At 40.0% G+C, this 26,969-nt stretch overlaps 1 protein-coding gene across 2 annotated transcripts in view; it reads right to left on the bottom strand.

The window, feature by feature from the left end:
- Positions 1 to 26,083, bottom strand: part of PLCL1 (phospholipase C like 1 (inactive)) — a 357,116-nt gene extending 331,033 nt beyond the window's left edge. For both annotated transcript variants that reach the window (XM_081581516.1, XM_081581515.1), the window contains exon 1: positions 25,351 to 26,083. In XM_081581516.1, the coding sequence (XP_081437642.1) occupies positions 25,351 to 25,511 (161 nt within the window). In that variant the 5' untranslated portion in view covers positions 25,512 to 26,083. The remainder of the gene's footprint in view (positions 1 to 25,350) is intronic.
- Between the last annotated feature and the right edge of the window lie 886 nt (positions 26,084 to 26,969).

The raw sequence follows: 26,969 nt of genomic DNA, 5'->3' as shown, positions 1-26,969 counted from the left end.
TATTGTTTCTGGTCTTACGTTTAGATCTTTAATCCATTTTGAGTTTATTTTTGTGTACGGTGTTAGGAAGTGTTCTAGTTTCATTCTTTTACAAGTGGTTGACCAGTTTTCCCAGCACCACTTGTTAAAGAGATTGTCTTTTCTCCATTGTATATTCTTGCCTCCTTTGTCGAAGATAAGGTGTCCATAGGTGCGTGGGTTTATCTCTGGGCTTTCTATTTTGTTCCATTGATCTATATTTCTATCTTTGTGCCAGTACCATACTGTCTTGATGACTGTGGCTTTGTAGTAGAGCCTGAAGTCAGGCAGGTTGATTCCTCCAGTTCCATTCTTCTTCCTCAAGATTGCTTTGGCTACTCGAGGTTTCTTATATTTCCATACAAATTGTGAGATGATTTGTTCCAGTTCTGTGAAAAATACCATTGGTAGCTTGATAGGGATTGCATTGAATCTATAGATTGCTTTGGGTAGTATACTCATTTTCACTATATTAATTCTTCCAATCCATGAACACGGTATATTTCTCCATCTGTTTGTGTCCTCTTTGATTTCTTTCATCAGTGTTTTATAGTTTTCTATATATAAGTCTTTTGTTTCTTTAGGTAGATATATTCCTAAATATTTTATTCTTTTTGTTGCAATGGTGAATGGTATTGTTTCCTTAATTTCTCTTTCTGTTTTCTCATTATTGGAGTATAGGAATGCAAGGGATTTCTGTGTGTTAGTTTTATATCCTGCAACTTTACTATATTCATTGATCAACTCTAGTAATTTTCTAGTAGAGTCTTTAGGGTTTTCTATGTAGAGGATCATGTCATCTGCAAACAGTGAGAGTTTTACTTCTTCTTTTCCTATCTGTATTCCTTTTATTTCTTTTTCAGCTCTGATTGCTGTGGCCAAAACTTCCAAAACTATGGCTGCTATCCAAAAGTCTACAAGCAATAAATGCTGGAGAGGGTGTGGAGAAAAGGGAACCCTCTTACACTGTTGGTGGGAATGCAAACTAGTACAGCCACTATGGAGAACAGTGTGGAGATTCCTTAAAAAACTGGGAATAGAACTGCCATATGACCCAGCAATCCCACTGCTGGGCATATACACCGAGGAAACCAGAATTGAAAGAGACGCGTGTACCCCAATGTTCATCGCAGCACTGTTTACAATAGCCAGGACATGGAAGCAACCTAGATGTCCATCAGCAGACGAATGGATAAGGAAGCTCTGGTACATATACACAATGGAATATTACTCAGCCATTAAAAAAAATACATTTGAATCGGTTCTACTGAGATGGATGAAACTGGAGCCCATTATACAGAGTGAAGTAAGCCAGAAAGAAAAACAACAATACAGTATACTAATGCATATATATGGAATATGAAAGATGGTAACGATAACCCTATATGCGAGACAGAATAAGAGACACAGATGCATGGAACAATTTTATGGACTCTGAGGGAGAAGGTGAGGGTGGGACGTTCTGGGAGAATAGCATTGAAACATGTATATTATCATATGTGAAACAGAACACCATTCCATGTTCGATGCATGTGACAAGGGCTCAGGGCCGGGGCAATGGGATGATCCAGAAGGATGGGATGGGGAGGGAGGTGGGTGGGGGATCCAGGAAGGGGAACACATGTAAACCCATGGCTGATTCATGTCAATGTATGGCAAAAACTATTACAATATTGTAAAGTAATTAGCCCCCAACTAAAATAAATAAATTTATAAAAAAAAAAAAAGAAAAAAGAAAACAAGTCTTCAAACACAATTATAACAATACCACAGAAAAACAGTAGCAGAAAAATTTTCACTATTCATCCCTATAGCACAACCTAAATGATTCAAACTTGAATTATTAACAATATTTATCATGCTAGATGCAAAATGTTATCTTCATACACACTTTTTAATCTCAGAGTAGTAGAAATGTAGACTTTTGACCACACAAAGATCAGTAAGCTAAAACAGAAAACAGTTACATTCCCTGTGAGTCATCATATTCCATTGACTACAACTCACAATTTAAGGAAATTCTGTAGCCAACTAAACACTTAATAACAGTGCCATGACCATTTGGGAAACTTTGGAAAACAATGTAAACCTTAAAGAGTGAATATCTGGCGACTTTTCTAACTAAACTAGATCATAATCTCAGGAAACAACAAACTTAAGATCCAACAGAGTCCTTTTTCATATGCTACACTGAGTTATTTCTCAAAAATCACCCCTGAAAAAGGTTTTTCAAGCATTTACTGGATTTAATAATTTCTTAGTCTCTATCATGGTATTCATTATCCATTTAATTGTCAGCACCTACTCATATTTATTATATCCTCTTATCAAATATGAGTTTCTCTCCCTTCTCACCTCCTTGTTTAATGCTCCTAAAAACTTTTTCTTCCAATTATGCCACTTCCAGAGAAGCCATATGAGAGATAAGAATAGCTAATATATATTGATCCACTATCAGCAGGGCCCTATGCTGTGTATATAGTGTCATCTCATAGAACAGAATGAGGAGGGCATCACAACTCACTCCAGTCTCCTTACCTGGAGAATCCCCATGGACAGAGGAGCCTGGCGGGCTATAGTCCGTGGGGTTGCCAAGATTTGGACACAACTGAGAGACTAAGCACAGCACAGCACACCACAGAGCGGAATATGAGCATAGGAAATGGTAGGAGATGAAGCTGGACAGATAAGGGAGGGTCTATGTTGTATTGGGACTTCCTGAGTTACATGAAAGGGTTTGTACTTTACTCGTGGGCCACTGAGAAGTCATCAAAGTTTTAAGGAGGGAAATGATACAATTAAATTTGCCTTTTAGAAATAGACTCTAGCTACTTTTCTGGATAATAGATTAAGAAAAAGAAGTGGTGGGAGGCAGAAAGTCAGTGAGGAAGATGCCATGGGTAATAGAAGCTAAGTGTGGAAGTAGCCAGAACTATTAATATAGCAGTGAGAACTATTCAGGAGACAGAATCAAGAGAACACAATAATAGATCAGATATGATGGGAGAGAGAAGGAGGGAGCAAAGATGACATCCAGGTTGCTAGCAATGACAACCAGGCGGATGGTAGTGCTATTCATGAGACCGGGAACACAGAGAAGGACAAAGCTGGGGGTATGGCAGTATTCAGCAAACACATAGACAGACATGGATGCATTCATTTATCCAATAAGCATTTTTAAGCATCTAGTTCATATCTAAATCCTCTTACAGCAACTACTTTCTATTTGGGATTATAATTTTAGTACATTGGGTATAAAGTATGTCTGTGTCACTTCTGAATTTCTGTATTACAAAATATAGTCTTGTCACAAATAACAGAAGCATCAATGAGCAGATGAATGAATCAATCATTAAAAACAAGTTTGCCAAGTGTATCATGGCATGAAAAAAGTTTGATCAGTATTGCCAAGGAGGCTGTTAGCAGAGTCAAATTTCAATGGCCTTGGCTCCAACAGAGACATTCAACATATATCTAAAGATTTAATAATATAAAAACATTGAATAATGAGATACCATGTCCACATCCTTCCAGCTCTGGCATATGTAGTATTATTAAGTATCAACTCAATTTTTCATTTGAATGAAAAAGTCAAAATCTATCATAACTAAGAAATGTCTTTATATATAATTACCTAAAGATTTAACACTGTTTTTATTTTAGTTGTAGCTCACAGAATAAGGCTGTACACAGATGACAGAGCTCAGATGCCAGACATGGTTCACATCCATACACATTAACCTAAGCGACTGTGGGCAAGGTATCCTCAGATAACAGAAGGAGATAATGTGACTGAATGAATGTCATAAACAGTTTGCTGAAGAGATAGTGGCGGCCAGTAAGACTGCTTCTTATAACACTAGTACACTGCTACTGGAAAGCTGGGTGAAAAACCACTCAGAAGGAAATACTGACCACAGCTACCAGGAATGCATATAAACCATGTCTTTAAATTTTTTGTAGTTATAGACTTTCCACCACTGACCAATAGGCAGCATTTTTAATAGAGGAGCTACTAGTTAAATGGATTGTCAAATCCTCTGTTTTTCAGGTAGAGCTTGAAATATATCTCAAATATATCCACAGATACAGTGATTACATTCCTCACCACCGGTCCTTACAGCAAATTTGCAGAACAGCCATTAAATCCCATTTTATCAACAAAGAAGCTGAGGCTTAGAAAAGTTTTAAAACTTGCTCATGATCACACAATTAGTAAGCAGCAAAGATGAGATGCCAGGATCCCAGATCAAATTCTCAAGTCTGCATTTCCTTCTCTGCCCAAGCTGTCACCCAAAGATTTAAGTTCCTACTAAGGAAAGTGAACCTAGCAACGGCAGACTGCATTAACTCAGATAAAGGCTTCTTCCGGGACTATGTAAGAAAAAAAGTCATCTTGATTCAATCTTGGGAGAGAAATAAATCAAGTTATATGTTCCTACTAACACTTAGTAGGAACACAAGTAAAGTCTAATATGTGGTGTCTCTCTCTTCAGAGTTGGTGAGATGAGACTAACAAAGAATAAACAAGGGGTGATGCATTTCCCAGCATATTTTCTAATTTAGTTCCTTCTTGTTGAAATCAAGGTTATAGCCGATATAACCTTGCAGAATATAACACATAGCAGAATACTGCCTTTATGTTCTACAGAAAAGGTTTACAGCATCATCCAAGAACATAGGACTACTCAATTAAGTTTACTGGGGGTGGCGGCTTGGATTGGACCCAGTGTCATTCAGCAGCAATACATTATCTCTAGTTCAGATTAAATCCATGATTGGTTTGCACAAGAATTCTAGGCAAACTTCCAGTTCTTTCAGGGTGCTTAATAAAGGAAGCTGCAGATCCAGCAATTCCACATCTGGGTATTTTTATCTGAAGGAAACAAAAATATTATCTCAAAAAGATATCTATACTCCCATGTTCATTGCAGCATTATTTACAGTAGCTAAGATACAGAAACAACCTAAGTGCCAATCGATGGAACAGACAATTTGTGGTATATACACCACAGAATATTATTTGGCCATAAAAAAAGGCATTCCTGCCATTTATGGATGGACCTAGAGGGTATTATGCTAAGTGAAATAAGTTAGAGAAAGACAAATACCATATGATTTCATTTATATGTGGGCTTCCCAGGTGGTTCAGTGGTAAAGAATCCGCCTGCCAATGCAGAAGACAAAGGAGACCAGGCTTCGATCCCTGGGTTGGGAAGGTCCCCTGGAGAAGGGATAGGCTACCCACTCCAATATTCTTGGGCTTCCCTGGTGGCTCAGACAGTAAAGAATCCACCTGCAATGCGGGGGACCTGGATTCGATCTTCCTCCAGGAAGATTCCCTGAAGGAGGGCATGGCAACCAGTATTCTTGCCTGGAGAATCCAATGGACAGAGGAGCCTGGTGGGCTACAGTCCATAGGGTTGCAAACTCTCCAACGCAACTGAGCGACTGAGTATGCACACGTATACGTGGAATAAAACAAACAAAAAATCTGAACTCACAGATACAGAGAACAGGTTAGACTGGTGGTTGCTAGAGACAGGGGGTGGGGGTAGGGTGAAGATGTGAAATGAGGGGAATGGATGAAGCTAGTCAAAGGCACAAATTTTAAATTATAAAATAAATAAGTCAGAGGATGTAACAGTAACTATAGGTAATAACACTGTATATTTGAAAGTTGCTAAGAGAATAAATCTTTAAAGTTCTTATAATGTAACTATATGTAGTGATATTAACTAAACTTCTTGTGGTGATTATTTCACAGCATACACACATATTGAATTATGTCATACACCTGAAACAAGAATGAGCGTGTACTCAGTCTCTTCAGTCGTATCCGATTCTTTGCGGCCCCATGGACTATAGCCCACCAAGGTCCTCTGTCTGTGGAATTTTCCAGGCAAGAATACTGGAGTGGGTTGCCATTTCCTTCTCCAGGGGATCTTCCCTGGAGACCCAGGGATGGAACCCCACGTCTCCTGCATCTCCTGCATTGGCAAGTGGATTTTTTACCAAGAGCGCCATCTAGGAAGCCTGAAACAAGAATAACGTTATGTGTCAATTATATCTCAATTTAAAAAACAAACATAACAACATGATACCAAAAATTATAATAACAGATTTAAATCTAAGGAGTATTTAAATCTAAGGAGTGTTTAAATCTAAGGAGTATTAAGGGAGGTGGAAAATGTTATATTCTTTATATCCTCTTCCACCCCCCGACCTGAGTCTCACTCATAAGAACCTGTAGGTGACAACACCTAAGAAAGAAGACCAGGAGGAAGCTCCTCAGAGTCTCAGCAGCCTTGACTGTAAGCCTAAAGAAAGAAATAGATAGCACTGCCCCTTAATCATACTCTTACAACAAATTAATAGCTGCCAATTTCATGGTTAACTTCTTTTCTAAATTTTAAGGATTTATTGTAAGATTGGTCATTATTTATTTAAGGCCTGTATTTTTACAGAGCATTACACCCTCTCTTTTAGAGACCACAAACTGAACAGTTTGAATGAGTTCTTGCTTTTAAGGAATTTACAACCTAACAAGAAAAACAGAAGCTTAAACATACAGAAAACCTGAGTCTGAGTCAGACATGATTTTTTAAATACTTTTAGTCAAGTTTTTATTCACATTTTGTTTATATTCACAGAATTTCCCAAAACGAGCCTAATTCCAGGAGAAAAAAAAGTCAGAAGTAATTAGCTGTGAGAGATTTTTGTTTAATAAAAGCAAAGATTTCATTGAATTGTAAGGTGAAAATGAAATGTGAAAGGTTTAGCTAAATTAATGAGGAAGCTATTTCTAACAGATGCCTTTACCAAGTTTTAGGTGTTCCTTCAGGCTAAGTGCCAAGGTGGAGGTTATGGAAGCTTTTCCTAAAACGCGATCAACTTGAAGCAAGAAAAAAGTTCATTAATATGAGATTTTTAGAGCAGAGGTCAAGCACATAGCATTATGCCATAATAGAGTAAGTATGTAAAAATCATTTGGTAAACTAAGTGGAGCTACATTAAATTCATGAATAGCTCATTCTTTTATTCTAGAATTTGAGGAAGTTGAAATCCATCTTTGCACAAACTTGACCCTCTAGCAAAAAACTGTACAACTGTCTTGTCAAGAAGGAGTAAAAATGGTAACAATTACAAACTCTGCTGGTTGGTTTACAGAACTTTTCTGATAGAGATAGGAAGGTTTCTTTTAATAACTACTGACTAAATCAACTAAAATCACCCTATTTAAGAAAAGTACAATGACTTTATATATCATTTAAAATTTAATGCAGCTGCCACAGCAAGTCAGCCTTCAATCAACCCATCAGATCCTCCCAAATTCAGAGGCATAGCGTGTGGAATACAAGGACAATTTGCTAAACTGCTATCAATGAAACATGTTGAGTTTTTTTTTTTTTTCACCTCCAGAAGGAAAATTCCTGTGATAATTATAGTCATAGGAATATAATCTCCAGAAAAATCGAGATAAAACACTCCACTATAGTGGACCACAGTGCCCCTAGTATAGTAACAAATGTTGTAGTCAAGGGGCATTTTAAATTAAACACTGACAAATCAGAACATGCCACTTACTTGTTGTGTGAATCTGAGCATGTGATTTAACCCATCTGTCCCTCAATCTCCTCATCTATGAAAATAGGGTAGCCATCACCCACTTCATAAGCCTAGTGAGAATTACATGAGTTAAATCATACAAAGTGCTTAGGACTGTGTCTGGAAACTGGTGAGCACTCAAACATCAGGGGTCATTACTGCAGTGGAGTGTGGGAGGAGACTTCCATATAAATCCCTTCAAGTATGTCAAGAGTTGTCACATGAGAACTTAAACTTACTCTTTTCAGTTTCTGAGACAGAAATTGGACTGACTAAGAAACGCATCATGGAAGAATTTGATTTGGACTCAACATAAGTTTTTCAAACAATAGAAGCAGCCTGAAAATGGAATTGGCTCCCTTGTAAGAGGAGGAGCTCCTTGCTGAGTGGAGGCCAGTACCCCCTCATCCACAGAGGTTCTTATTCTAGTGCTTTTACGGCACCTGACACCCAGCAAAGGCTCACCTAAAACAGACCATCAGATTCTTTCCCACCAACACAGTTGTTACTCAGGACATCCTTGATTGTTCTTGTTTGGGGTTTCTCTGTATTTCACATGTGGTATGAATTTTGAGTCAGGATGCAAAGTGCAGTTCATGTGTATGAAAAATAATTGTGAAGTGAACTGGTTCATTTCAGGTATTGGAATAAGACCTAGTAGTACATGAGCCATGTTCTTATCAGTTGCCCTAACCAGATCAAACAATAGGAACTCCAAAATAGATCAGAGTAATGTTTAATTCCCTCATATTACAAAACACTTTGAGTCCTTCTTCAATTAAGAATATATTTCATGACTAATTATTTTAACAAAACTAACAGTCTCTTTTTCTTCATTTTACTAATAAGAATCTCCTAAACTTTAAGCTGAGCACATAACTACCTAGGTAGAGACTACATTTCCTAGCTGGCTGTAGCCATATCACCAATATGCCAATGGAATAAAAGTAGAAGTGATATGTGCAACTTACAGATAACTTCCTTAAAATAAAGTTGTTTCCCTCCTTTCTTATTCCCTCTTCGTATGGTACAGAAGGGGGATGTGATGGGGGGCTAGTTTAACCAAAGGGACAAAACCATCCTAGAGGATGGCCAAAAGGGAGACAAAAGGAAACTGGATCCCTGAACTTCTTTATGGATCAGAGTTACTTACTTGATTGAGAAGAACCAGCCTAGTTACAGAACGTTACTTATTAGAGATAGCTTCTAATATTGTTCCAGTCAACATAGGTTTGCTAGAGCAACTGAAAGTGAAGTAGCTCAGTCGTGTCCAACTCTTAGCGACCCCATGGACTGTAGCCTACCAGGCCCCTCTGTCCATGGGATTTTCCAGGCAAGAATACTGGAGTGGGTTGCCATTTCCTTCTCCAGGAGATCTTCCTGTCTCAGGGATTGAAACCAGGTCTCCCACATTGTAGGCAGACACTTTACCGTCTGAGCCACGAGAGAAGCCCTAAAGAGCAACTTAGCAATAAATGCAAGTATTTATAAATATGGAGTGTGAACTCCCTCATTCCAAAGGCTCAAAGATTCATGTATAAATATTCTCACTTAAATTCCTCTTTCAATAAAGACTTTTAATAGTGAAATTTAAAATTCTGATGTAGATCGAGCCAGCCATTAAAGCAAACAATGCTTTTGTTTGTCCTACCAATGACAGTTTCTAGAAGATGAAACAGAATGAAGGAAAACACCCAAATGACAAAAGAAGAGTACTTGAAGAAAACTACAAAGACAGTCCCTTGAGGGACTGTCATAGCACCAAGATCCTTATAGGAATAAGACAAATAACTGCCTTAGTCATCGACTTGTCCTTTAAAATGCTCAAGTTATTTTCAACTGTAAAATCTAAAAATCAAAACTGAAACCATGAATAAGAGTTCAGAAGAATTTAAGACATAATCAGATAAACACAGAGCTGAGCTTTTATGTCCATAAGAAGCCTCAGAATAATGTTTTGTTCCTCATAAGAAAGCAGATTTTTAAAAGATAATGACATATTAGACATGGTTGTTAAAGGACTTAAATCACTGTTTGGTTTTCTCCAGACTTTTCTTGAAGGAGTTTAGAACAACAAAAATATCTGGTGCAAAGTTTTTATTTTGTACAAATAAATATCCAACATCTAGATCCAGGATTTTTTAAATTATGATTCCAACTTTTTACATTTTATTTAATGCCACCCCATTCTCAGTTAGTCCTAATGTCAGTGGTGAATGCTATTTTTCTCTTATGGCTTTAAATAAGCTTTATACAATGGAAAACATTCTATAAGCTGGTGTTACTGTCCATGAAACCAGATAGCAATTGGTTCTCTATGATGTGAGCTTGCCTGGAAATTACTCTTTAATATATCCACCACTGAGGAAACTGGGTTTATCCTTATTTTAACAGTTTGCATTGCCATACAGGCTGGAAACTCCCTTTCTCTGACAGTACATACAGAAACACAGGTAATGACCAGGTAAGGGTGTGTTTTGTGTATGGCTATTATAAGTAGCCTCTATAATATAATTCTTTTATTGAAACTTACTCACTTAAGTTAAAAGGAGATAAATTAAATAACTGATTTTATACACTAGCCATGAGGACTCATCAAAAAACTTTTGAAAGAAAAAAAAAAATCTACATCTTTAACCACAAAAAAAAATCTTCCTCAGTCTGGAATATCACCTCTTCTTCCTAATTATAATTTATAAAGTTTTATACTTTTAACAGTGAAGATAATAGAGGACATCTGCCCCAAAGACAGATCAGTTGAATCAATTTTCCTGGAGAGTTTTCAGAAGTACGTTCTACTCAGAGTCAAGTCAAGGGCACAAGGATGTTGTGAGAACCTGAAAGTCATTCTTCAGTTCTTGTGAAGAATATGTTAAGAATAAAATCCAGAAATCTGGATCCCCTTCTTTTTAAATCTTATGAAGTTCAGGTCATAAGAAGTTGGAAGACATTGGTACTAGTTCTCCATCAGTTTGCTTTATGATATGAGGAAGTCGATAATCCCTCTAAGTCCATTTTCAGACCTGTTAAGAGGTAGATTCAACCATTATGAGGTAAACTGTAAGGATTCTTTTAGTTAATTTTCCACTAAAGCTCTACATTTTAAAGTATAAAAAGTATATCATATTAAAGTAAAAATGCAGATTTAGTTAGAAATGAAATGCTCCTAAGATCCATAAACTATTTTTATTAAAACTACTATTAAAATCCTAAATCTTAATCCAGTAGACTGCTCATATTGTAACAAATTATATTTATATTTAAAGAATCTTGATAAAGTTCATTTAGAATGGGAAAAAATCATCACAACAACAATGACCTAGTTCTGAAACCAGGGTATGATAGAATAATGGTCCCCAAAGATTTTATGTCCTATTCCTCAGAATTTGGTTCCATGGTTGGGTTCCGTGACAGGTTCCATATTAGGTTCCATTTGGTTCCATATTAGGTTCCATGACAAAGAAGATTACAGATGGAATTAAGATCACTAATCAACTGACTTTAAAATAGGAAGATCATCTTGGATTATGCAGGTGAGTCCAATGTAATCACAAGGATACTTAAAGATGGAAGAGAGAGAAGAGTTAGCATGAAGCAGGGCAAGGTAGTATGATGTGAGAAAGACTTCACTGGCTGCTGCTGTCTTTGAAAACGGAAGGGGCCAGGATCCAAAGAATGTAGCAGATTCTAGAAGCTGAAAGGGGCAAGAAAATGGATTTTCCCCTAGCCCACCAGACTCCTCTGTCCATTGAATTCTCCCAACAAGAATACTGGAATGGATTGCCATTCCCTTCTCCAGGGGGTCTCTCCAAACCAGAGATGGGACCCAGGTATCCTGCATTGCAGGCAGATTCTTTACCACTGAGCCACCAGGGAAGCCCCAAAAGGAACACAGATCTGCCAATATCTTAATTTTAGCACAGTGAGACACATTTCAGGCTGCAGACTTCTAGAACTATAAGATAACAAATATATACTGTTTAAAGACACTGTGATAATTTGCTAAAGCAACAATAGAAAACTAATATTTAGGGTTTCTAAAATGTAGCTTTTGAAGAGTAAGAAACCCAAACCTCCAAAGCAGTCCCCTCAAATCTATCATTGTGTATTAGAGCCTCTTGATGAAAGTGAAAGTGGAGAGTGAAAAAGTTGGCTTAAAGCTCAACATTCAGAAAACTAAGATCATGGCAACTGGTCTCATCACTTCATGGCAGATAGATGAGGAAACAGTGGAAACAGTGGCTGACTTTATTTTTCTGGGCTCCAAAATCACTGCAGATGGTGACTGCAGCCATGAAATTAAAAGATGCTTACTCCTTGGAAGGAAAGTTATGACCAACCTAGACAGAATATTAAAAAGCAGAGACATTACTTTGCCAACAAAGGTCCATCTCGTCAAGGCTATGCTTTTTCCAGTGGTCATGTATGGATGTGAGAGTTGGACTATAAAGAAAGCTGAGTGCCGAAGAATGGATGCTTTTGAACTGTGGTGTTGGAGAAGACTCTTGAGAGTCCCTTGGACTGAAAGGAGATCCAACCAGTCCATCCTAAAGGAGATTAGTCCTGGGTGTTCATTGGAAGGACTGGTGTTGAAGCTGAAACTCCAATACTTTGGCCACCTCATGCAAAGAGTTGACTCATTGGAAAAGACCTTGATGCTGGGAAGGATTGAGGGCAGGAGGAGAAGGGGACAACAGAGGATGAGATGGTTGGATGGCATCACTGATTCAATGGTCGTGGGTTTGGGTAAACTCCGGGAGTTGGTGATGGACAGGGAGGCCTGGCGTGCTGTGGTTCATGGGTTCGCAAAGAGTCAGACACGACAAAGAGACTGAACTGAACTGAACTGATTAGATCCTTCTGACTTTCAACTTAAATATGTGTCCCTAGCTCAGTAGATGTGGTTGCTTTCATCACAGAACAGTGCAAGGTTGAACCACCTTAACTTTGCTGTAACTCTGGCCCCATGCAACCAGATTAACATATTCTTAAATCATTGTTTTTTTGGAAACCTAGGTTACTGGTGGTTACATGTTTGAGTTATAAAGAAAATAGGGAGGAAAAAATTCTGCCCTCCCCCACCTCTACCCTACCAAATACAGACATACTTAATATCTGGGAGACCTGGAACATGTTTCTCTACCTCTCAGAGCTTTGGTTTCCTTATCTGTAAGGTTGAAATGATAACCACAGCCATGTTTTTCCAACTGCTATAAGAATTAAAAAATTTATGTAAGATCTTGACAATTTGGGGGCTTGTTATTATTCTGCACCATGAAATTGTAGAAGAACCCTCCATAACTCTCCATAACCTATCCATGGTGCCATAAACAATACCTCTAGTGGCTCCCTGGAAGAATGGGAGAGATCATAGAAAGCCACGCTTAATAAATGAAGGGGTAGAATTAGAGAATGATCTCAAGCTCTCCAATTCTATAATAATGTAACTGGATAATTAAGCAGTATTAAGCTGCTGGAGTTCAAACAAGTGAGTTTGTTTGGTTTGGTTTGGGTTTTGCTGCACCACGTAACACATAGGATCTTAGTTCCCAGACCAAGGATCGAATCCATGCCCCCTGCTTTGGAAGCACAGAATCTTAAGCACTGAACAGCCAAGGAAGTCCAGTGAGCTTTATTTTCCCCACAACAGCTCCCTCCCAACTGTGCCATCTCATATCTCCTTGCCCCTGGGTACTCCAGTTACTACTAACAACTGACCTCACTCAGATTTCACAATATAGCTCAGCTGGTAAACAATCCACCTGCAATGCAGACCTCGGTTGGATTCCTGGGTCAGGAAGATCCCCTGGAGAAGGGATAGGCTACCCACTCCAGTATTCTTGGGCTTCCCTTGTGGCTCAACTGGTAAAGAATCTGCCTGCAATGAGGGAGACCTGGGTTCAATCCCTGGGTTGGGAAGATCCCCTGGGGAAGGGAAAGGCTACCCACTCCAGTATTCTGGCCTGGAGAATTCCATTGGCTGAATAGTCCATGAGGTCGCAAAGAGTCAGACATCATTGAACGACTTTCACTTTTTCAAGTCCTTAAAAAACTCATTCCTATTCATTTAAAACTTCAATCTCAAGTTCAATTCAAGGTCTTCTTTCCATTCCATATCCCCAAAGCAAGCGAAAACAGTGGTGGTAGTTGCTGCAGCAGGGGATAGGTCTAGTCTACCCACTTCTCTCTTTCTTTTCTTCCCTATACTTCCCTTCTAGGGTTGGGCTGGAGGATGGATAGGACAGGCCATGGTCTCTCTAAAGATGGCATCATAGGGATGCTGCAGGCCCCACTGGGTGGGGTTTCTCTGCTCCTTGGGTTAACACTGAACTATTGATTCTCTCTGTAAGGCAGGCATCCAAATGCTGACTCTGTGTGGAGATGTTGGTTCTCTACAGTGCTCTTCTTCCTGTACATTCATCATACTGGTTTTAGAGATCTGGCTTGGACACTGACCTCTTTCTCCCACCACTTACCCAGCCCCTGCCCCAGTCTTTTGTTACTAGAGTCCCTCTGTTCAAATGGCTTCTTTGGGTGGGGCACTAGCAACATCCTGGCTATCTTTGACAGTGTCACCTTTGTCCACACTCAGGAACTTGGACAGCATAAGAGCTCTGCTGGTCTGGCAATTTAGCATGTTCCAGAGAAGATATGAGCATCAGTCCCAACTTACAGGGAAACTTGGTGGAGAGGGGAACTGTTGGATGCTACCACCATTACCTGCCTAATCTTTACGCATGATTCTCTTGAGTCCTTTTTCTCTCAGCTTCAGAAAGGGTCATGGGCTCTTCCACCCAAAATTAGGAAAGTGGAAGGAACAGGATCCCCTCCAAGGTCACCTCCTCCCTGGAAGTCCTCCCCTTGTTCAGCCTGGGAAAGTGGGGTGGGCAAGGGCAGCAGTGAAGGCTGCCTCTCTGCAAGACCGTAAGGGGTGTCTGAACACAACAGTTCACAGTCCCCCTGCATCTGTGGAATCACAGAGTCTTTTGTTTTAAGCTGTGACAGCTAATTCCAGCACTCACAACTACTTCTATTCTGTTATACCAATTTCTACAATGTCTTGTTTCCCAGAAGCCATTTCTCTGTATTGGTGACCCTGTCATGCTAATGGACGAACTCTGACAAATTCCCTCGGACTTTCGTAGGGCTAGGGCTAGGAAAACAGAAAAACAGACATAACTTGTCTTTAATGCCAAGCATTGCCAACAACTGAGACCAGTTCTTTCTAGATCCTTCCCAGGAATCTCTAGGCTCAAGGGCCCTGTGCTGAGTATTCACCATTAGCTGTGTTATGGAGTGAGGTGTTAGTTAAAAGACTCTCCAGAACCAAAATGCCAACAAAATCCCCAAACTTTGTATTTCCAAATGTACGACTTCTGGCAGAATGATCCAGGTAAAGAACTATTTATTGAAATATTACTGTGCCCATTTATAAACATGGTCCTATCTGATTTCTTTCTCTTTAGCACACATTGATCCTCTTTCTCTTCTCCCCAAACCACAGAAATCTCAACTTCTGGTGTAACTGAACTGCTAATATTTTTGACTTCTCATAGCCCATGCAATTACTTTCATAATAAATGTGTCATTGGATAAAGACCATCACCTCAGCCATAGGACAGAAAGCTAGGGATCAAAAGGTCACCTGCTGTTGAGGTTTCTGACTTCCAATGTGTACACACCACTGCATTTATCACAAAATGAGGTTGATTCCACACTAACTGAACATAAGAGGGTATTAGGAAAAATAATTCTTGTAAATTTCAGATGTTTGGGGAAAGCCTCATTGTTTTTTCAAAAAAAGAAAACACTTTAAGAGAATGTGACCAAATGTCTTATTGTGCAAATGCTGCAACAGAGAAAAGACAGGGAGAGAGAGAAGAGAAATAAAAAGCCAAAGTCCTATGCCCTTTCAATAATTTAACATAACCACAGATAGATAATTAAAGCTGACATATGAGGAGTGTTTCAACAAGAGAGCTGACTGTGCCTTTAACCCTGGCCAGTCTCCAAGTGATGGAGATAAACCTCTGGGTACCATTTGGCCATAGTACTGTATCTCTGCATAGCAGAATAGACTCATTACCCTCAACACAATAAAGTAGCCACGAGCACAGTACTTTCACAACATACTCACATATTTAAATTTCCCACATACTGACTTTGTAATTTCCACCCCCCAAAAAGGAATTAAATGATTAAACAGACTTTCAGACTTTCAGTTTAATGAAATTCCTCAAATATTCCTCATATGTGTGATGAACTCACCTACCTCAAATGTAATTGGGGAGAAATCTGAATCATACAGCATCATATCCACTACCACTTATCAAAATTGCAAATTCCCTGGATTAAAAACTCAGGTACATCTTTTTGATTTATTGATGCTGGAAGACAAAACTATCAAACTATAAAATAAATCATATCAGTTTGCATTAATTAAGTAACAGTCCATCCTTAGCCTGTATAATTTATAGCAAAGTTGGATCATAAATTGTTGATTCATGGTAAAGATGTTTATTCTGGAAAAGAGTAAAAATATACTAAGAAAAATTCCATTCTCTCAAGGGAAAGTGGAGTAGAGTACAATATTACTGTAAAGTCATGGGCATTTTACATGAAAGGTTAATAAGCTAAAAAAAAACATAAGCAAAGAATCCTTAATAGAATTTCCCAAAGTTGTTTTCAGAATTGCTTCTTTTTGACTTGTCAGCTAAACTTAGTTTTTAAAGTAGCTATATAATGTCTGCTATTTCATGCATACTAGCTAAGGTTTAAATCAATATTATTTAACAGGATGTATAGTATAAAGATTAAAAGCAACCTATGGAGATAAACCATTTGGGTCCATTTCTTTGCTCTGCCATTTACTAGCTAAGTGACCTTGGGCAAGTCACATAGTATCTCTCCAACTGTGAAAAGGGAGATAACAAGTAAAAACACTAAGCTCATAAGGTTATTTTGAGGATTGAATGAATGAATATACATTGATTGAACAATGCCAGACTCATAACTTAAATAAGTATTTGGTGTCATTATAAGAAAATTTCTCAATAGGAAAATCTCTGCAAGATGTACTGGGTGTTTATCTATTAAACATAAAAATAAAGCATTTAATTATTAATAACATATTTAAATACATACTATTTAATTATAGCATGGAATCAATAATTCCAAAGTATTTCAAAAGGGGAGTTCACCAAATGCTGAATCTTCAATCTTGTCTGTCTGTCTGTCTTTGAATCTTGTATGTCAGTCTCCAGGGGGAGCACAGACTGCCAACCTTCATTCCCCACCCCACTCTACCTCACCACTTCTGCCCCTACTATCTCCTCCAAAAACTAGTAAATGATTACAAGACTGCAAGGTCAGGTCAGTTCAGTTCAGTTCAGTCCCTCAGTCGTGTCCGACTCTTTGTGACCCACAGGCTGCAGCACGCCAGGCCTCCCTGTCCATCGCCAACTCCTGGGGTTTACAGAAACTCATGTTCATTGAGTCGGTGATGCCATCCAGCCATCTCATCCTCTGTCGTCCCCTTCTCCTCCTGCCCCCAATCCTTCCCAGCATGAGACTGGGTTGGGGTCTGAGCTCAGGAAAAGGGCAACTATGTGAGAAGAGAGAGTGTAAACTGCCTTGCTCTGCTCCCTTCAGGTCAGCCTGTTGTTGGTGAGGGGAGAGAGAAGAGACCACTGTGTGCACTCCGATCTTTATCTGTGAAAACTTCACCTCCGTAAAACAGAGTCTATCAGAGCCTTGAACTTGCAGTGCCTTTTCATACTGTTCATGGCAAAAAGATAGGACACTGAAAGAGGAACTCCCCAGGTCGGTAGGTGCCCAATACACTACTGGAGATCAGTGGAGAAATAACTCCAGAAAGGATGATGGGATGGAGCCAAAGCAAAAACAATATCCAGCTATTGATGAGACTGGTGATAGCAGCAAAGTCCGATGCTGTAAAGAGCAATATTGCATAGGAACCTGGAACGTTAGGTCCATGAATCAAGGCAAATTGGAAGTGGTCAAACAGGAGATGGCAAGAGTGAATGTCGACATTCTAGGAATCAGCGAACTAAGATGGACTGGAATGGGTGAATTTAACTCAGATGACTATTATATCTATTACTGTGGGCAGGAATCCCTTAGAAGAAATGGAGTAGCCATCATGGTCAACAAAAGAATCTGAAATGTAGTACTTGGATGGTAAAGAATCTGTTGTAATGCAGGAGACCCTGCTTCAGGAATAAGATCCCCTGGAGAAGGGAATGGCAACCCACTCCAGTATTCTTGCCTGGAGAATTCCATGGACAGAGGAGCCTAGCGGGCTACAGTCCATGGGGCCACAAAGAGTAGGACACAACTGAGCAACTAACACTTTCACTTTTCAAGCTTTAGTGTAGTACTCTTCATGCTTAGTCTAGTACAGATTTAGCACCTTTTAAAAGACTTTTGAACAAGTCAGTGTGAAAGAATTAAGAAAGCAGATATTATCTTTCAAAAGTATTTTGAATACAAAGTTGTATGGTTAAGGAAAAACACAATATCCTTGCCAGTAAAAGTCATACACTTTCACAAATTCACAAATACAAATTAAGAAATCTTTGGGAACTAAGTGCACTTATTAAAATAGTTTAGTTGTTATGTTGTTTCATTTTGGATGGATTGTATTGTTTTCAAAATTAACTTACCTTTCTTCTTTCTGGAGTGATAATAATATAAATAATGATTGCTTTCTACTCATCACATACAATCTTACTTATCTCAAAATAATGCTAGATTAATTATTAGTGAGGTTAGTTATAATGGTACTGTTGAAAATAAACTAGATTATATCTCTCTTACACATCCACAGAAAATGCTACAGATTAAACTACAAATCAAATTATAATTTAAATCCAAGGGACTATTCCAATATTTTGTCACATTATTATTTTGTTGCCATCAAATGTTAGCTGAAATACACAATACATTGGCCAAGACTTAAGACAGAATGTTGTTGTCATAGAACTTGACCATTCAGTTCTAATTGCTTTTATTGTATATTGTAATTTATTAATTACAATAAATTTTGTCTATCATAACCTTCATAGTAACTAGGATACAGAGATGAACTGGGATGCAAAGATAAATGTGCATGCATACATACTAAGTTGCTTCAGTCATGTTCGACTCTTTGCAACGCTATGGACTGTAGCCTGCTAGGCTCCTCTGTCCACGGGATTCTCCAGGCAAGAATACTGGAGTGGATTGTCATGCCCTCCTCCAGGGGATCTTCACAACCCAGGGATCAAACCCTAATCTCTTATGTTTCCTGTATTGACAGGCAGGTTCTTTACCATTAGTGCCACCTGGGAAGCCCCGCAAAGATAAATAAGATTTGAAAAAGCTACAAATAAATCTTTTTTTACATTATTAGAAAACATCAAAATATGAGATTATGTAGAACTGGCAGGTTCCATTGTAATAGGTTTACTGATTTATTATTACCTTAGATTGGAAGTACAATCAAATTATTCTCTCCATAGAGTAACCAATGGTTAATTTACTAGTGGTGAGATCCCAATGGAAAACTCAAAAAGGAATTTTACTCCTGCCTCTTAGTCATTTTAAGCTGGATAATTTTTTTAATGTACAATCTTATACAGGTCTCAATTTAGATATTGATCCTGAAAATGGAATTATGTTTAACGTTCACCATTATTAAAACTGAACAGTCACTGGGGGAGCAGGGAAGCCTGATGTAATTCTTTCTTTGAGTTACTCCCCAGCCTACTGCCTGACCAGTTGCTCCAACATTACCTAGAAGCATTAATGGAGTGTTTGTTCTGTGGTACCAAAGGTAAAATCAGCTGTCCCAATGTCTTCTCATAATAGCCTGTGGTGCCTAAGGTGTTATTTGGAAATAAATGTTCCATTGACATTTTACTGTACAAAATTTAATTACCTGTTTTCTCTACTGTAAAGGGGGAAAGGCTGAGAAAACAATTCTTCAGTCTTAATCGCAATGTATGTTTAACCTCTCAATGGCTATGCAATTAACTTCTTTTTAAACCTTAATACATTTTTCAAGAAGGAAAAAATTTCTTATAAATTCTGATAATAGTAGGAAGCACTAATCAACAGGTACTTCTAAAAGTCTCTCATCAAAGCAATACAAGGTTCTTTATCTAAATTTTATTCTGAATTCTCTTGAGAGATGCTGTAAGAAATCACATCAGAAAGGCACCACTATGAAAAACAACCACTTCTAAGGTGAAATGTGACCATGTTTCTATGGCAATTTCAGGAAAATTAATACTCTACCTGAAGTTACTGGCATAACAAAACAAATCCATGCAAGAAGGTCAATGCCACTTATGAATCATACCTCAGGAGGGGCATCCACAATGGAAACCACCAGGACACGCTCATGGCACCCAGTAAGGCTGGGAGCTCCGCTGTATAATCAGGTTGTTTATCCAACATTTACCCATAAATTGATTTTTTAGAACTTTTAACATATTTCTACAGGCAAAGGAGTCTATAAATGCTGATTAATTCCCATGCCAACTTATAGAAGCCTATTTAACTTACAATGTGTCTAAAATTTTTGAGTTATTTCTCAATCATACTTCATTCCCTTCATAATTGTCCCTATAAAAAATATTTGCAGAGCTCCCACACAAGATCCCTTATTTCATTACTCCTCTAGAGTAATACATACTCCTATGCTTCATATAGCATGGGCTTTCCCTGATAGCTCAGTTGGTAAAGAATCCGCATGCAATGCAGGAGACTCTGGTTCAATTCCTGGGTCAGGAAGATCCTCTGGAGAAGGGATAGGCTACCCACTCCAGTATTGTTGGGCTTACCTTGTGGCTCAACTGGTAAAGAATCTGCCTGCAATGCGGGAGACCTGGGTCCAATCCCTGGGTTGGGAAGATCCCCTGGAGAAGGGAAAGGCTACCTACTCCAGTATTATGGCCTGGAGAATTCCATGGACTGTACAGTCCATGGGGTCACAAAGAGTCTGACACGACTGAGTGACTTTCACTTTTACTTTTACTATGCCCCATAATGAGTCTAAAAGAGAATACAATCCTTCACAAACTCAACTGCTGCATGAGAAGGGGAGAAGTGGGTCGGGCATAAAAGAACAGGTGTGACCTTCATATATTAACAACAAGTAGAACATCTGCCAAGCTTTTCTGCCTTTCAAAGTACAGTGCAGGCCTAACAAAATGACCAAAGACAAGAGTGTATGCAATCTCTTTCTGACTGAACTGAACTGAACTGAAAGTTGCTCAGTCGTGTCCAACTCTTTGTGACCCCATGGACTGTCCATGGAATTCTCTAGGCCAGAATACTGGAGTGGGTAGCCTTTCCCTTCTCCAGGGGATCTTCCCAACCCAGGGATTGAACCCAGGTCCCCTGCATTGCAGGTGGACTCTTTACTAGCTGAGCTACAAGGGAAGCTTTCTAGAGTCATCCATTTTGAGTTGTTCTGAATTGGAGAGGTGAAGCAGAGAAAAGAGAATTTACCCACAAACCTTGGAGCCCAAGAATCTGCCACTTTCTTAGATGTTCACGTTACTTCTAACCTAAAATGTGTTCATGGATTGTGGCTCTCTCTGCATCTGAGAATCAGCATGAGACCACAAGTTTTCAGACATGGGTATGAATCCTGACTCCACATTGTATCAGGAGCTCTCCATGCCTCCCTTCTCTACTTCAGAGAATTTGCTGTGAGGATTAAGTGATTATAATGTATGAAAACTCCTAGTTTATACCTGACTCACATTAGGCAGTACTTCATAAAAGTGAATAAAATTTCCCTTGCTCCTCTGAGGAGAGCCATAATTTTGATATGGGTCAGCAGGTACCCAAGGAGCATCTTTGAGGCTGCAGCTCAGAAACCCACTACATCAGCCCCACAATCACCATGAACATTACAGAATGAGACTGGCCATGATATGAGACATGAACAACATGGAAGTCACTACTTTAGCTGCTTCAGTGAACATCTCAGCACCTCATTTCCAACTTCTGTCTTCAACCCACACACTTATGCCCATGGGATCCAAGTGATAATTTCTTCTCAAGAGTTCACACTGAAGTAGAAGCAAAAGGAAATGGAAAAAAGTAGGACTCTTCAATACATTACATATAACGGGAGATAAATCATTTGCTTTTTTTTTTTTTCCTTGGCTTTGCAGTCTGTGAGATCTTAATTCCCTGACCAGAGATCCAACACAAGCCCCCTGAATTGGAAATGTGGAGTCTTCACCACTGGACCACCAGGGAAGTCTTTCAACTATTGAGAGACTTATTTTAAAAGTCTTGCTCAAAAAATATGCTATTTTTAAAACATATATGTACCTCAATTCCCATCATCTATTCGGTGGCCAGAAGTTCATTCAGATTTTTTGTTACAGCTTATGGACAAATCCAAATGAACTTTTTGGCAAACCCAATAGTATAGGGAGCAAGCTACACTGCTTTCTATTTCCCAAAATTTCTGTTGTAGAGTAATAGTGATAAACTGCAATCTAGAATGCTAAATATTTTAAATACATAAATTTTATGTCAAATACCAGATAGTTAATTGGTCTAATTTCTTAGGTAGAAGTATATTTGAAAGTACAACAGTACCTAATTACTAGATATTCTCAACCCTGCAAGTACCTAAATTTGTCATTTTAAACCACAAGTCATAAAGAAGCAATTAAGATGGAGTTTATGCAATACTGTGGTATACAACAATACACTTACCAAAAAACATGCAACATTTATCAATGTCAATGCTGTACAAAAAAATTACACAGAAAAACACAAGGAAAAATGTACAGGTTAAAGAGAACATAGTTTAACTCTCACATTAAATTTTTCAAAACTTAGGACTGGGCATATAAGGGAAGAAATATAACTACAGTAGAAAGACTTTCAAAAATGTGTAAAGATAAATGTTATTGTTTTCATCAGCTCAGAAGGAAATTGTTTTCTCAACTAAACACATGTTTTCACAAATTAAGGAGGGCAAATTTACTGAAAACATTCCTTCTATTAATATACAAGATAGTCTGTTTTCTGGCATGATAGAGGAATGCAGTATTCTGATTTATCTAATATTCAAGTTTACAGAGAATTAGCAGTCAAATTAGAATAGAAACAATACCCTAAACTGAGCTGAAAAGAATTTGATATTTGATGATTCACAATCTTTCAGTGGCTCAGAGTTATGACCATGTATATAAATTATCACTGTACTAAGGCTATCTGGAACAGCATTTAATAAATACTTTGATTAATATAAAATGTACTAAAGCCTTTCTTTTTGTGTATGTTTCAATGCCAAATAAAAATAACTCTTGGAAAAACAACAAAGAAAGCAATCTTTTCTCAACAGAGAAGCATGTACTACTTACTTCTTATGATCTAGACCTTTTTTAGAAACTCTCATTTTTATTGTGTTAAAGTGAACAAACCATGGGGTGACAGATTCTGAGATGTCCTTGATCTCAGAGGAGGAGTGAAACAGAACCCATCACCTGTCCCTTTCCCCACTGGAAGATAATGAAGACCTCTGGGAATAGACCCCAAGGACCGCTGCCCCCCAGTGACCTACAGGTTATCCTTGAAGATTAACAGATGCATCATCATGACCTTAGACAACTCTCCAGACATCAAAATGTTTGGTGCAAGTCTGAATATATAAACCCTGTAAAAACTCTAGCCAAATTTTATTACATAAATCAGCAGCATCAGTAGTTCACCACAGATATATACAGATAAATATGCTTATATATGGCATATTTCTGGAAGGGTACACAAGAACATATTAACAGCTATTGGGGTGGACTTTGTAAGTGGGAATGGGGAGTGGCTGGGAGTTTTCCCTTCAAACTCCTTTGCAACATTTGTTTTTATCATATGCATATATTAATAATTTTTCAATAAAAGTTAACCAATAATAATAAGAAGAATTCACTTCATCTTCTGGTATCTTTAATTTTAAATGGCAGTTATTAAATGTTTATTTTACTATTAAATAGGGAAAGGATTAAGTTGCTACTCCATTGCCTCCTTCCTTTTTTGTCACAAAAAGAAATTTCAAAACTAAACAGGCACCATTACTCAGCAGGGACCCTTCCAAGAATATCAACCGGCACATACTAAAATTTCAAACTTACCAATTTAGTTGCAAGAATTTGTATACTCCTTACACTCTGTTGCTTTCATTTCTTTTACAACAAAAAAAGCCCAGTGCTTTTTATGATGGTATATTTTAAACTATCTTGTGGCTACTGTTTTCACACAACACATGTAGTGTCTACATCTTAGGCTCCAAAATGTATATTGTCTACGAGGGGCTTTTTTAAGTTTTAAAATAACATGCTTTCTGACCTATGGGTTAAAGGGGGCGGGGGCAGGGATCGTTTCCTTTTTCTCCAAATTCATACCCAGAAGAGAACACTCCTCTTCACATAATCTAAAAGTCACAAAATAACAGAAACTACTACAAGTCATTTGCAACTACCACACACTCTTCTTTTAATACAGAAATCTCCCTGTTTGGCTTTAAACTTCCATGTGTCAGTATTGGGGAAAAGCCTAGATCATACTTGGAGCTAGCTGGATGGACTGTGGGAACAGTCTACCCACACTGGCACTAGGAATTCCAATTTAGAGCTTGAGAAAGAGAAACGTATTGTGTGATATATACACAGCTTCAACCTGAACAAGGGTTTTGAAGGTATTAACACAAGCACATTGAAGAGTAAGTATGGATAGTTCCAAGTCCATCCTTCATTTTCATCTTTGGCTTATTTTTATATGGAAGCAATTTCATACTGACTGTTCTTCCAAGATCAATTTTAATGCCATGTACTCAAGATTACCCACACACATTTATGCTAAAATGCCCTCTTCCAAAGCCTGTGGAAAGGTTCTGAAATCCAGGAGACCTTATACCAATGTCATGAACCCAAGATGAAATCTCAAACAGGAAGCAAGCCCCAAGTGGAAGGAAGACAGAAGGAGACAAGAGGAGGGATGAGGCTAGCCAAACGGATAGATAGAAACCCTGACTGGTAGTTGAGGGGTCGGGAAGTGTTCTCCTGGATGTGGTGGTAACCACGAGGACCCGGGGTGATGCTTGGTGGATTTACTGCTTTCCGGTTACGCTTTCTGCACAACTCTAGGCTCCACCTTAGCTCTTTACGTTGCCTACTTTGCCGCAGGGTCCACTGAAAACAGCCTGCCTACGAGGAAGGTTCACGCTTCGTGACATTTCAAGACTGTTTGAGCCTCGAAGATTTGTATGTTTTGTTTGGGGGCGGTTTTCCACTTGAGGGTAAACTGTGCGGGGAAAGCTAACTTTTCGTTGGAGAGCAGTGCACAACCTTCCCGCAGGTCTGCATTTATATTGAGTTCTGCCTTCCTCCTTACATCAATGGTTTAGAGAAACTTTCAGAGAAAATGAGGGAAAGCATCCATAAAAATGCAAAGACGCAGAATGGAACTTTTCCTCTGCGGTGAGAAAAAAAAAAAAGTCACTTCTGCTTCTCACAGGCAAGAGCTGAGTCTGGGAACCTCCGGACAAGGAAGGAAGGTTTGGTAATGAAGGACTCTGGAGAAAACAATGCTAAGCCTGCGATGCCTCCGGACACCGTACATCCTGCCCCAGCCCCCCGACCCACCCACCGCCCACCAACAGCCAAGCTCCCAGGGCCGCGCGGCCTCGCTTACCTTGATGATGCTGCTGCGCCGAGGGGTCGCCCGGGCAGCCTCCAGGAGGGCGGCCTCGCTGTCGGCCGGGGGCCCCGCAGCTCCGGGTAGAGCGAGCCCACTGCGACGGTCCCTCCACCGGCCCCCAGGGGCCGCCGCCACGCAGTCCCCGGAGGTGGCATCCGGGCCCACTCGGGGGTCGTCTTCGCTCCCGGACGCGTCAGGCGGCGCTGAACCCTCCCTGCTGGCTGCGCCCTCGGCCATGGCCGAGCGCTGTTCGGGCTCCCCGCGGGGAGGCGGCACGCCCGGCAGCGGAGTGCAGCCGGTGGGCACGGGTGCGCTCTTGCACCAGGAGGCGGCCCGGCCAGACTTTGTTTCACTGCCCGGTTGCGGCGGCGGCGGCGGCAACTTTCTGGAGAGGAGGCATCGCTCGAGCAGAGACGTCCGCGGGCTTTGGTCCAGGAGGCCGGCAGTCCGCGGGATGCGGCGGGGGACGGCGGAGAAGATGTGAGCAGGAGGGAGGAGAGACGACAAGGAGAGGGAGGTGTCCGAAATGTGATGCACACGCCCGCTCTGCGCCAGACAAAAGGCACCGGGCGCCTGGCCGGGCGGCCGCAGAGGCCGGGACGCACGCGGCCTGAGAAGGGCAGGAGCCCGGCGACCGCTGCCCGGCGCACCCGCCACCTGCCCGGGGACCGCGGTGCAGCGGCCCCAGGAAGTGCGGAGGCGGCGGCGGCGACCTCCACTCCGCTCTGTTGTGACAGGGAGGGAAGACTTGTTTTGACAGCCCGTGGGGATTGGCAGGCGTCTGGGCCTCTTAGGAGCCTCGCCTCGCCGACGGGGGGTCGGCCCGACCAATCCCCATTGCGGAGGGGTGTGCCCGAGCGCGAAGAATGGAATGTGTTCTCTAACTGGGAGCCGGCTGGGCCGCCAGCCGGGCTCGTATACTCGAGTGGGGTGTGAGAGCACGCTCGCGTGTGCGTACATTTTGAGAAGTTTAGATGTTCGACACGACTCTGGAGATGCAACAAAATCGGGGGGTGGAGGGGAAGAGAGGGGAAAAGAAACATTCATTTGCAAAGCAAAGCAATTTGGAAAAAATGGGGGTATTGAGTGTTAATGTCAGTGCCTTTGGGGTGACTTCAAACCATCAGGGTTTAACTGCAGCCTCTCACCTTTAGAAGTTAAATCCATGCAGAGATAAACCAGGGTTTACTGGAACCCTGTTGTTGGATAATCTGCTTCAGGTTCCGTGTAAAAATCTTCAGTTCACTCTGCACTGTTAATAAATATGACAAGGAAAGGGAATTAGATAAGACGAGGGTAATAGGAAACAGAACCAACTAAATCCCTGTAAAGAATGACTCCTCACAAAGCATAATCAGGATTTGTTGTTGTTCAGTCGCTCAGAGGTGTCCGACTCTTTGCGACCCCATGGACTGCAGCACACCAAGCTTCCCTGTCCTTCACCATCTCCCCCAGCTTGCTCAAATTCATGTCCATTGAGTCAGTGATGCCACCCAACCATCTCATCCTCTGTCATCCCCATGAACAGTATGAAAAGACATATAGGATGCATGTTGGCCAAGTGCAAGTTGAGGTAAGGGATTTAATCTCTATCCTAAAACATTTGATAATGA

This window comes from Giraffa tippelskirchi, chromosome 3, assembly GCF_054371585.1.
Source record: "Giraffa tippelskirchi isolate mGirTip1 chromosome 3, T2T-mGirTip1v1.2.pri, whole genome shotgun sequence".
NCBI lineage: Eukaryota > Metazoa > Chordata > Mammalia > Artiodactyla > Giraffidae > Giraffa > Giraffa tippelskirchi.
The sequence above is the reverse complement of the archived record's forward strand: the minus strand, read 5'-3'. Positions and strand labels throughout refer to the sequence as shown.